The sequence below is a fragment of the Spodoptera frugiperda genome, chromosome 24 (genome assembly GCF_023101765.2).
Source record: "Spodoptera frugiperda isolate SF20-4 chromosome 24, AGI-APGP_CSIRO_Sfru_2.0, whole genome shotgun sequence".
NCBI classification, from domain to species: Eukaryota; Metazoa; Arthropoda; class Insecta; order Lepidoptera; family Noctuidae; genus Spodoptera; species Spodoptera frugiperda.
Window position 1 is genome coordinate 955,615 of NC_064235.1, and position 12,504 is coordinate 968,118.

At 45.4% G+C, this 12,504-nt stretch overlaps 1 protein-coding gene across 1 annotated transcript in view; it reads right to left on the minus strand.

Annotated features, from left to right (window-relative positions):
• Positions 1-12,504, minus strand: part of LOC118278469 (spectrin beta chain, non-erythrocytic 1) — a 110,822-nt gene that overhangs the window by 4,073 nt on the left and 94,245 nt on the right. Inside the window, exons 74-77 of the mRNA XM_050703356.1 lie at positions 11,916-12,051; positions 1,508-1,672; positions 760-882; positions 122-221 (exon numbers count right to left, since the gene is read on the minus strand). Coding sequence (XP_050559313.1) covers positions 122-221; positions 760-882; positions 1,508-1,672; positions 11,916-12,051 — 524 coding nt within the window. The remainder of the gene's footprint in view (positions 1-121; positions 222-759; positions 883-1,507; positions 1,673-11,915; positions 12,052-12,504) is intronic.

The following is a 12,504-nucleotide window of genomic DNA, read 5'->3' on the forward strand; positions in this document are numbered from 1 at the left end:
CCTACGGTTGGTCTACTGGTCTACTGATGGTCTACCAACGATCAACAGTCAGTCTACTGATCCACAGATGGTCTACTAACGGGCTACGCTTAGTCTTCTTTCAATCTACTGGTGTACTAACCTTCAATCTCGACAGGTGGCAGTTCCTTCCCGTGTCGCCTGAAGCTCTGCGTGCGGCGGCGAGTGGTGAACGAAGGAGTGCGCTTCTGTGTCTTTACCACCTGGGAATTATACATATACTAATTATTAAAAAAAAAATATATATATATATATAGAATATTATGATGGTATGATTTGGATTATTTTAACAAAGGATTTCCAATAATATATGGTGACTCGTAATATTAGTGAACGATATTAAAACATTCGATTGTAAAATAAATAACAAAATGTCGCGCGCGCGTGCTTCCGCTTGATCAGCTGTAGTAGCGAGGCGCCCGCGTTATTAGAAGACTAGTAACTAAATGGAATTGAAAATTAACTAAATGAAATTTTATAGTTTTGTTATTGTGATAAAATGAAACTAGTGATTATACAAAAAAGTTTCTTTTGGAAAGTTGGTTGTAATCATTTTTACTATCACGTGGTTAAATATCGGTCACTAATTATAATGCTTTTATAATTTGACTTTGCAGGCGAGGCTTTGGTTCAGCAGCTGAAGTCTTCCGGCTTAAGATGAGGATAAAGTATGACGTGGTGGCTTTCTATATAAAAACCCATAAAATATAATTAAATAAGGAATAATAAAGCAAGACTTACGCTCATGCTCTCAGCGCGTTTGACATGTTGGTCGTTCTTGGGCAGTCTGTCGAACTGGGGCGCCGGGGACAGCGTCTCCTCCGAGGAGGCAGGCGCCACCGACGACGTCTGGAGGCGTTCCGCCTGGGAAGGTAACGTACAAAGTCATTTAAAGTTTCATGGCTTTCAATAATTCAAATAGTAGTAGGTAGTGGTGTGGTAAGATCTACATTACCCATTTAGTAGAAAATGAATCAAAGTTTTTTCTTTTCCACTTTTTTTTTAAATGTTGTCCCACACTACTTTGGATTCTTCCTGTGTTGTGAGTGCGTTTACAAACATACAAGTTCACATACACATGACATCCAGACCCGACAACAATTTGTGGATCACACAATAAGTTGCTCTGTGCGGGAATCGAACCCGCTACGGTTGCCCAGTCACTGCACCAATTATGTAGTCTATCACGATTGGGAAAATTCTTGACTTCGTGCCATTGCCGAGAAATTTATGATAATTTAAAAAACAAGAAACCCAAAAACATTTGTTCTACGCAAGAATCGATCTATCAATATAATTATTATTATTGATACAAACTCTACTTACTAAATGCTCTATGAATTACTAATTTTAAGGCATATTTTCGAAATATTTTAGTATAATCAGTAATCTGTAGAAAATTCTTTTCCTATACAAGTTATATTTTTATTACCTCAGAAAAGACCCTCTATAAAATAACAAAATAAATAAATATATGACTCCCCCTCACCTCTCTAACCATAGGTACGGGCGCGGTCTCCCTCCTACGTTCCTCAGTGATCCTCTCCATCTCCCTCTTCCTGTACTGCTGCAGCCGGTCCGCCTCCTGCCTCTCCGCAGACTTGCGACGAGCCTGCTCCTCCTCGTCACGCTGCATTTGGAAGGCTTGTTCCACCTGGAGAAAGGATTATTAGGTATCACATTACATTCAATATTTTATGGTTTCTCAAATGTGTGATAAGTATAGGCAACAAATTTTAAACTTCTCTAGTGTTGCGGGTGTCCATTGGCGACGTGATTGCTTACCATCAGGTGATCTGTCTTCTCGTTTGTCGACCATATTTTATAAAGAGAAAAAAAACATGATGGCTGCTGATGGTCTACTGAAAGTGTCTTGGCCGTCTACTTCCGCTAACGATGGTCTTTTAATATATTGGGCTGGTATTGGTCGGTGAAGGATGATCTTTTACTGGTATACTGATAGTCTTTTAACGGTCTACTGGTCTTTTAACGGTATTATTACGATCTACTGGTACATAAAGTTAAAATAAATATACTGTGGTCTAATATCCTGATGTTTACTGATGGTCTACTCTCGGTCTACTGGTGGTCGATGGTCTACTAACAGTGTACTGGTCTTTTTGACGGTCTACTTAGTATACTAATGGTTTTTTTTTTTTTTTTTATATATTATATAAATTAATCTCCACGGACTCGAGTCCGTGCCCTTGTTATACAAATATACAATTAGTTATAATTTACAAAAACTAGAACTTATTACGAAAAGGATTACATGCTACTACAACCACAAATATTACAATACAACTATTCTTATATAATACATAGGATCCTATTACATAACTTGCATTACACTGGACCTGCAGGACCAACCCACCAGCACGGTGAGTGAGCCGACCTGCTCCAGCAGAAGGCACCCGTTCACGAGCATGACTTGTGGGCCAGCAATCGGTCCGATCGACCATTATGTAGGGAACGGAGCGACCCAGCCCACAGCGCCACCGACTGTAGAGCATTTAGGAATGCATGACGTCTCCGCTCACGCGGCAGTGAGTCGATTCCAGCAGTGCCAGCGCAATTTGTCATCAATCTTATAAATACATTTACATCTACAATAATTATTATTACGGATTTTACTTATACATACATTTGCAACAAACACACACAAAGTAGTTATGTTAATGTAATCGTTTTTACCCTAATTTTATGTTATTACACTCATAGTGAGTGCAATAACACGACATTAATACAGTTTTTAATAAAAAACGGCAACGTCATCGTCCCAGCAACAGAACTCAAGCCCTAAACGAACCCTCCCCGCCCAAAAGAGCGCCGATAACCGTCGCGTCCCTGTTCCTGATGGCCATTTTCAGATTGTAGTCCCGAATCCCCTGCTCACTCTCACCCACCGCTCGTCTGATGATTTTGCTGATCGCGTCGTCACTGACATCCGTGTAGTAAACACAGCTGTCAGTGTGACGAGATATAGCTACGACGGCATGCGGTACGCTGTCGTGTATCCGCTGTCTCCTCTGCGCTGTGTTCACAACTACCACTGCCGCGAACGATAGCCCCTGGGCCTCGTGCACCGTGAGTACGCGTGATCCCGCACCTGAACCGTATCCCTGGTTTTTTAGGGACTCTTTTTCTGCCTGGGTATGTACTAGGTATAACGTGTTCGGTGAAGTTTTTGGGATCTGCGCTCCCGAGAAGCTTTTTAACTCAAGGGATCTCACATTCGACCTTGCCGAGTAAATACCTCGGTACACGGCACCAAGAGCATATGCTACGTCCATTGGGTTTCTGTGAGTGCAGAGAAGTTCTTGGCTTATAGCCACGATGTGCGTAGGGCGGGTGTAAATAAGGGGGAAGAGGTTGTCGCGGTCAATGAAGGGAAGTTGATTCACGTCACCAATCAGCAGGACTTCTTTAGCCTGAGTTATTCTAGCTGCCATCACAATGGCCCCAAAGTGATTCATGAGAGCCTCATCTACCATCATTCGATGGCAGCTCTCTTGCCCTTTGAATCCATTCACCAAAATGGACGCCATTGTTCGGACCTTTGATTTGACCATCCCCCGATTCGGCAGGATAGTTTGTCTCTCAGGTCGTTTGCCGCTTCAGTTGTTGTGGTGACGATTAAATCTCTTTCCGCTTCGAATTGGTCAATTATCCAGGTAGTTTTGCCGCATCCTGGTACGCCGTTTGTCCAGTGAAACGTCGGGGTGTCCCAACTCCCAAAGAGAACGCCGTCTGGCCCAGACTCAGAAATGGATTTTGCCATTTCCAAAATCCCACCGTCCAGCATAATCCTGGTGCACCTGGCAACCACCACTAAGGAGTCTTCGGGAGGAGTTCTAAATTTCACAACTCCGCGTTGATCCGACTCCTTCTCGTCCAGAGACACAAATCCTGCGGTAGCGTTGTAAGCTGCCATACTACGACTTATCGAAGCTCCTCTCAATACTTTCGACGTACTGTTGTCGTATATGACTGCTTCCGCTGCCTCGAGTCTATCATTCAGTATGAGCTCGTTACCCTGCAGGTAAGCCTGCAGGATCGTTTTGCAAGTTCGTTGATTGACTTGCTTTGTTGCTTCTATTACTGCGACAAACTCGAGGAAAGCGTTTATGATATGGTCCCTAGGTGTGGTGGCATGGCGAAGCTTCGGCGGACGGACATGACCCATTGCAGCTCTTGTTGGTGGTGACCTGGATTGAGCAGGATGTGCTTGAGCGACGCTACTTCCCCGCGAGCGGATCCGGACGCTCCCCTTTTGAAGGGTGATGAAATAATACCCGCAGCCGTGCAAATGGCTGATGTTATTGCCCACAGGTTACTTCGCGAGGTTCGTTCCTTGTGTTGCCCTTCAGCGTTTCGTTGCTGTTGTTGCAGAGCGCTCTGTTCCAAATACTTTTGCTGCAAACGCTCCGAACCACTTAAGGAATCAACGCTTGGCGGATCCTGGACCGTTTTTCTGAGGAAGCTAAGGTCTTCACCCCTGTCCTCATAAACGATGACTTCATGATGTTCGGAAGCCTGAACACAGCCCATGAGATCCGCTATCTTTCCCTTCTCGGAAGCCACCACTGCAGCATCCACGCTGATAACCCTTGACTGTACGCCCTCTACTTGACCCCACTTGCCTATACCGGACAACACCTTACATGCCTGTTCGAAGCAGGTCATCGCGTCAACGCCGGAAAACATTGCGATTGTTTTGTTGCGCGTTCGCAACAGTCGACAGCTTTGACCCACCAGTTTTATTTCTGGCAGTGCTTCGAAGACTCTGCGCCTCATGCTTGTTTTAAAAGTGCTGCCATTCAGAAGGGAGGCAAGGCCTGGCGAGATTGTTAGCCATTTCTGATGTGCGGTATTGCAGAAGGCGATCCCCAGTCTTTCGCTGCCGGTACTCATAAACAAGGCAACTCCCCGAATCCGTATACCCTTGGCACCGTGTTCCCCATGAAGGAGAATTTGCCGTTCACCAATTGTAGGTAGATTGGTTATCATTGCACGGGAAATCTCGGATACTGCCGTAGTCGAACTTGTTTGACTGTCCAGGTTGGTTGTTGTTGGGTTTCTGTTTCTTAGCGTGCTGTTTCTTTCAGCCGCCCTGCGAAAGATGATATCTATGTATTCCAGGAAGTGCGGTCTTTTAGTGTCGTCAGTTAGGATAGAGCTCAGTTTAGAGGCATCCAGGTTTGTATCGATCTGATGTTCTAGGTTGGTTCTGGCGGCCAGAAAGCGAGGACAGTCGAGAATAATGTGCCATACAGACTCACTGATAGTTGAATCGCATTCGCAACCTGCACTTTCTTTCAATTTGAACCGATGCAGGTACTCAGCGATCCCTCCATGTCCAGTCAACGCCTGAACTTGGGCAGGTGTCAATTTTGTCGATCTCACTAAACGATATGCCTCATTGACATTCGGGAGAAACGACTTCGTGACCTGCCCAGTAGTGGAGGTGGTATACCTGTCCTGCCACTTTCGGATGGTCTCATCTCTTATTTTCTTTTTGACATAGGACATGGGTACTTTACAGTAGTCTGCCGTGGTGTTATCTTTTGTTTTAGCAGCGGCTTTGGCTAGTTCGTCTGCCCTCTCGTTTCCAGCCGTTCCAACATGGGCTCTTAACCAGTAAAATCGAATCTCTCTCCCCTGCTCCCTGATGTTCTCAATACACCGTTTTATGCCTTTGGCTAACTGATGGCTCACCTTGGGGTTTTTTAAGACATCGAGTGAGGATCTAGAGTCACTCATAATATTTACTCTACTCTCTCTACTGTCTTCTGCCATTTTGGTGGCTCTATTCAGCGCATACAGTTCGGATTGAAAAACTGTGCAGGAAGAGTCTAGACTAAATTTGGAAAACGCTGACTCGCGCCCCCCCTCCCACCAAGTCAAGGCGGAACCGACTCCTCCATCAACTTTGCTGCCATCTGTGTAAATATGAGGGCCGGCAATGTCACTGATGAGAGAGGATCCCGAGCCATCATTCTCCAGGAGCTCATAATTTATTGAGATTAATTTTGAGGGATGTGGCTGATCCAGGTAAGGCACATTCCTCTCGAGCTCCTTTCCAGGTGGTAAGTAGTCTTGAGAGAATCCTCTTTTTGTTCGATACAAACTAGCACTCTCCTGAACTCTTAAGTCGAGTGGGATTGTACCTGACAATACCGTTGCCGACGTGAGCGACACTGTGCGATAAGCTCTACAGATCTTTTGTGCGAATCCCCTCTGGAGAGCATTTAGTTGTTTTTTAATCAACTCCAGCTCGGTTACTGGGGCCCATACATTCGCAGCGTAAAGCACAATTGGCTCAATGACCGCGACGTAGATTGTTCTCGTTATCTCGCCATTTAGACCCCATGTCACTTTTGCCGCGCGTGCTAGCTGTTTATAAATATCTGCGGCTTTTTTGCACGTTTCGGATATATGGGGCTTAAAAGTTAATTTTCTATCAATGGTAAGGCCCAAGAGCTTTACCTGGTCCACTAAGTTTAGCCTGGTGCCCGACATGTAAAGGTCTGGAGGGCTAAAAGCGAGCTTTCTTGTCAGCAGCATCGCGTTAGTTTTGCTTGCCCCGAATTTAAGTTTGTTACTAGCCCCCCAGGCCGTTACTATTTCCAAGGCACTGTTTACAGACTGCTCCAAGACGCTTACCTTATGGCTTGAGAACAAGAGAACCACGTCGTCCGCGAACGCCTGGCAATAAACCCCCTCACTTGTGAGTCTGTGAAGCAACGAATCAAGGATAAGATTCCAGAAGGTTGGTCCCCCTACCGACCCTTGGACGCAACCTTTGTTCGTCCCCTTTTCGCTACTGGCTCCGGCATAATTAACCTTGATCTTACGCTCACTGAGGTAGGAGTCTACCAGGGCGTACAGGTTCCTAGGACACTTCCTGGCTATTAGTTGTTTTTTTAAAGAAGGCCACCAAGCGTTATCGAAGGCACCCTCAATGTCTAGCGATACCAATATAACGATGTTTTTGGAATCGATCTCCGTTTTAACTCGTTCCACCAGATCATAGAGAGCATCTTCTGTTCCTCGTTGAGGAAGGAATCCATACTGGTTTTTATGCAAAGTTGGAAAGATGTGCCACTGGATTCTTCCTATCATCAATTTCTCCACTATTTTGCCAAATACGGATAGGAGTCCAATTGGTCTGTATGACTTTGGATGGGTGTAGTCTTCCTTGCCTGGCTTCCGGAGTATTATGACGTGCGCAGATTTCCATTGTGTTGGGAAGTGTGCTCGTTCCAAGCATGTGTTGGCTATGGCTAGGAACAGCTCCCTTTCACACTGGATAGCTGCTGTGCAAATGTCAGCCGTCAGGCCGTCAGCTCCTGGGGCTTTTTTACAGTTTAGTGCATTAAGCACTAAATCCACCTCAGCCTGAGTAAAGAGAGGATCATTCTCCGAAAGCTCCGTCATTTCATCAAGGTTTCTCCCATCCGCTAGTTTCCGAAGGGCAGCATGGTGGGAGTCATCGGTATTTTCAGAATCATCAGGGTAAAAAGTTTTCGCCAGCAGTTCCGCTGATTTAGCCGGACTGAGGGTCACTCCTTCTGCGTTCCTTAAGAGAGCATCTTCTTGATATTTTGTTGTTTTCCTGATGATTCTGTACACTCCGTCCCACATACTTTCCCTCTTTTGAGTTGTGCAAAACTCCTTCCAACTTCTTGTTTGTTCCTCATCTGCCTTTGACGTGTATGCTTCCTTTGCCTGTATATATTCGTCAATGACGAATTGTTTACGAGATGGAGCTGCGTTCCTTATCCTCCTTTTTTTTCGAAGCACATCAGTCTTTAGATCCTCCAGGGAATCTGTCCACCATGGGGGCTTACTTTTCCTTTCTTCGCCCTTATCTTGGGAATAGCTTTTTCACATGCTTCTGTGATGGCGTTGATGTAAGCTGTGACCATGGTTTCTAGTTCCCCAGATGATTGGACACTCATGATTTTTTGTGGAGTTATCTTTTTCTCTGACAGAGAAGTTCTTAATTGAGTTTTAAATTGATTCCAGTTGGCCTTTTTGGTATAGTAGATTCGCGTTGTTACGGGTTTTATAATTTCCAATTCTTTTTGCAACTGCAAGTCAAAGGTAATGGCATTGTGGTCGGAAGTTGTAAGGCCTCTGTCAACTGTCCAATTTTCGACTCTAGCCAGCAAAGACGTACTGCAGGCTGTAACATCCACTATACTTGTGTAAAATCGGTCCCGTCTGAGTGCTTCAAATGTTGGTGTATCTCCTGTATTGAGTATGTGGAGGTCCATCTCGTTGAGGAACGAATTATAGTCTGCTCCTCTTTGGTTTTCATAGCTGCTGCCCCACCAAGGGCTCCAGGCATTCACGTCTCCAGCTACAATGAGGTTTTTTGTTCTTAATTTTGGTATGGATTCCTTTAAACGTACCAGATTGAGATTTATATCCTGATCTCCCTCAAGGTAAACAGATATCACTCCAAGCTGCAAGCTACCTGAAGTCACCAGCACAGCTGCTTCGGTTTCCGTTACCAGCTGAGGATCGTGTACAACCCTCAACCGATCCGAAAAGACTATTACAGCCGCTTTCACAGGCTTCTGTCGATTAATGGTGCATTGAATTATTCTTGCGCCAGGGTATTGTTTCATTTCACCGGTATTGCCTACATAAGGTTCTTGGACAAGAGCCAATGATATACCCTTCCTTGTCGCCGCTTGTATTAATTCAATGGTTGCTAGCTTAGAGCGATGCAGATTTGCTTGGATGATGTGCATTCTGCAGCTGCTCAAACCTGAGGGAGTCCCACTTCTTTGCGCCTGGTCAACCTTAGCAATACGCTATGCGAGATCGTGCTATAGCGTCCCATTTTTGTCTTTCCCGACAGACGTCGCTAAAGGCATTGTGTGCGGTGTCAGTGCTCACACCCTGTATCCTCAAGCAATTCCTGCATGATGGCGGTTTATTTGAGAGTCGGTTTGGACATTTTTCCCACATATGCGGTTCTCCGCAGTGACTGCAAAGGTGTTCTTTAGCCTGGCACACTGTTTTGGTATGGCCGTACTCCAGGCATTTGTTGCATTGGACTAGTGGGGACTGGTCGTACACAGGTCTTCTCTGCAACCCTACGTAAATTTTTCCAGCTTCCAGGAATCGCCTGTGGATACTTGGTGATAACTCTAGCACTGGATGACACTCATGCTGGTTTCGTGCCTTTTTCCTATATTTCACCCTTATGATGCTGTCCTGCATGTTGACATCACCCAGAAGATGTTTATTTTGAGCAAGCACGTGTTCCACCAGCTCTGTATCTGTATGATAGGACAGCACATCTGCTATGCGGAGCAGTGGGTTATTAGCTTTGGCTACTTCCACCCTGAGGTCATCCTTTTTCTGGACCTGGTTTTGCACTAACCTCATATCTTCTTTGGTACCGCAGCTTAAGATGACCTTCTGGTTCTTTGCCTTTCTCACCTTTTCCACTTTAGCTCCCGTCTTTTTGCAGTCTAGGGCTACCCTTATTTTTTCAATAACATTGTCCCCTGTGTTTTTTGGGTCTGTTGAACTTATGATAAGGGTGTGGTTCGGTCTGGGGACGGATGGTTTGGATGCCACCTGCGCGTACGTAGGTTTCTGGATTTGTTTGACAATATCTGCCAATGCCATTTCCGTGCACACACTTGGCGCAGGTGGAGGAGGCGTTCGCTCTTTAAGCTGCCTCATTGTCCGCAGTTCTGAAGATACTGCATCCAGACGCTCGGTGATAGGCTGAAGATCCTTTTTAAGCTGGGGTAGATGAGGTTGTGGTGGAGGATCCTTGATGTGATCTGCCAGTAATTCGAGGGTTTTTTTTACCCCAACTAGGTCCTCCTCAATTCTTTGCTGGCTCTGGGTGGTATTTTCTGTCGAGGCACTTTGCTCACGGGAACTCAGCCAAACCTGTATCTCTTCACTCATTGTTTGGAGAGTGGTGGTGCTTTCCAAAGCCTTGTCCTGACCTCTGCGAAGTTCATCCAGTTGCTGAGACAATGTGTTCACGGTTTGAAACAACCTAGTCTGCTGATCTTTCAGAGGTTGGAGTTCAGCTTCTATCAGGGTTTTGGTAGGCAAATCTCGGGAATGATTCCACCCAGCAACCGTAGTTTTTATTTCCGTGGTGGATTTCAGAATGTCCTCTATCCTCTTGTATGGTTCCAGTGTCTCGTAGCCCAGCCAAGAACGAATGGCCTTTGTCTGCTCGAGATTCATCGCTAAATCGTTGCGGGCCAATGCTACCTCTGAGGTCAGGTCTTTGGTTACCTCAGCAATTTTCTTGTTATGGGCCCTTTCGATGACGATAATTTCCCTAGCATGGCGTGACTTTTCCCTCTCCAGGCTTAACATATGCCGAGATCGAGAGTCTGAGAGGGCGAGACAGGTCTCGTACAGGGACTGAAGACATTCTATGGCTGTTTGTTTGAATTCCCTATTCATGTTTTTGGCGGATTCCAGAGCCGTTTTTCCCCGCTGCAGTAGTTCGTTGGCATATTTGTTCGCCATGTCCATTGCAATGCCCGAGCGCCGTCCATCTCCGGGCAACATGCTTTTCCTTCCCTGTGTATCCAAGGTATCCTGAGTCCTGAAGTCCCAGGCCTCGTCATCCGAGAGGATTTCGGCTTGCGCCCATGTTTCGACCTTTTGGATAGCCTCTGCCGCTTGGGTTTTAGAGGAAGGCGAGCAGTTGATGGATCCTTCACTTGCAGATGACGTCACTGCCGCGGCCATTAAATGCCCCGAAATCCGTGGAGTCAACGACGACGCCACCCCGGATCGTGGAAGGCTCGTTCCCGGCTCCCTGACGGGAGACGGTGACGTTACCACGACAACTGCCGAGCGCTTACCGCGAGAGCTACTGGTGGCAGACATTGTTGTTAATTAAAATTTGTTACTTAGAGTCAGTAAAATCCAGTCGAAATGTTGTTTTGTGTGTGTTTGAGTTGTTACAATGTTGTGTATATATATATATTTTCTTACGGGTTAAGTGTTAGTATGTTATTGTACTTAACAAGATATATTGTTAGTAATATACGTAATATAATATCCCTCTATAAATACTGTATTTTGTTTTCCGACGTTCCGCTGATGTCCTGCTGTAGTCGGGATGTGGTGTAGCATGCACGGCGTGTGTAGAACCACTGGTGTTATTGGTCCTGATGTATCTCGTTCGTTGAGTGTGAAGGCGACAACCCGTCGAATAAAGCCAGTAGATGTTGTCCTTCTCAGTCGTTGACAGCCAAAATTTTTGCAATCTTTGTTGATGAGTCGGTCCCGTAGCCCTTGGTGACGTAATTGTTGTGGACAATGGAATGTGTAGTGTCAGCAGTTTCGTCTATTTATCACGTTCTGTCGCCGCCGTCTATTTATCACGTTCGTCGATGATTGTGACGGACGTGCTGACAGTGCGTGCCGGAATCAAGGTCACGATCGCTTACTTGATGATGCGGCGATATCGTAATTTATTATGTTTATTTCTGTAACATATGGTATTTGTTTTGGTAGGTTTGGGGCCAAAACTGGCTATTTGTATGTTTTTGTTTATGCCTGCTGGTTGAGATGAGGCTATACCAATGTTCAGAATTTTTGGAACGTGGTGGTTTCACTGACCTTCCTGGTATTATGGATCGGTACCACTGTCCTGCTCCTTGCTCCTGATCCTGCAGAGTCCCAAGTTTGCCCACACTTTTCCAGTTGCGTCGAGTTATTTGCGATCACTTATCAACGATTACACGCGATTAGCTCAAAAATTGCTTTTTTTAGACAATTTTTCCACGGAGCTATATGTGTCTTGTGCGAGAGTCGTACGTGTTATCATACTAATGGTTTAACAACAGTCTACTGCTGGTCTACTGCTGGTCTACTGGTCTACTTACAAGAGTGATCCTCTTGAGTGCGTTGAACTTGTCCCTCTGCGCGTCGATGGTCTCCTCCAGGTCGCGGTGGCGGTTGATCAGCTCCTCTACCTGGGCTACACTCTCGCCGTATTTACCGTCGCGGACTAGTGGTACTCTGTGAATAATAAAGAAAAATGATGATATATTTACCTCAAAGAATAAAAATAAAGAAACTATGTATTTGCCAGAAGTTTTCAAATCACATCATTATCAACAGCCTATAAGTGTCCACTGCTGACCAAAGGCCTCTTTTCACACGGAGAAGGTTTGAGCATTAATTGCCACGCTTGCTCAATGCGGGTTGGCGATTTCAAACTTATAATCAGAAATTATAAGCCCAGGTTTCCTCACGATGTTTTCCTTCACCGTTTGTCAGTGGTGTCTAAATAATCTCAGAAAGTACGTATAACTCGGAAAAAGTCACATTGGTACTTTGCTGTTGGTAGGTTTTGAACGTCCACCCTCATGCATGAGAAACGGGCCTCTTTAACCTCCGAGCCACCACGACATTGACGAACATTAAAGTTTTCAAACAACTAGGAGATCGTATTACCCATACATTAAGTAC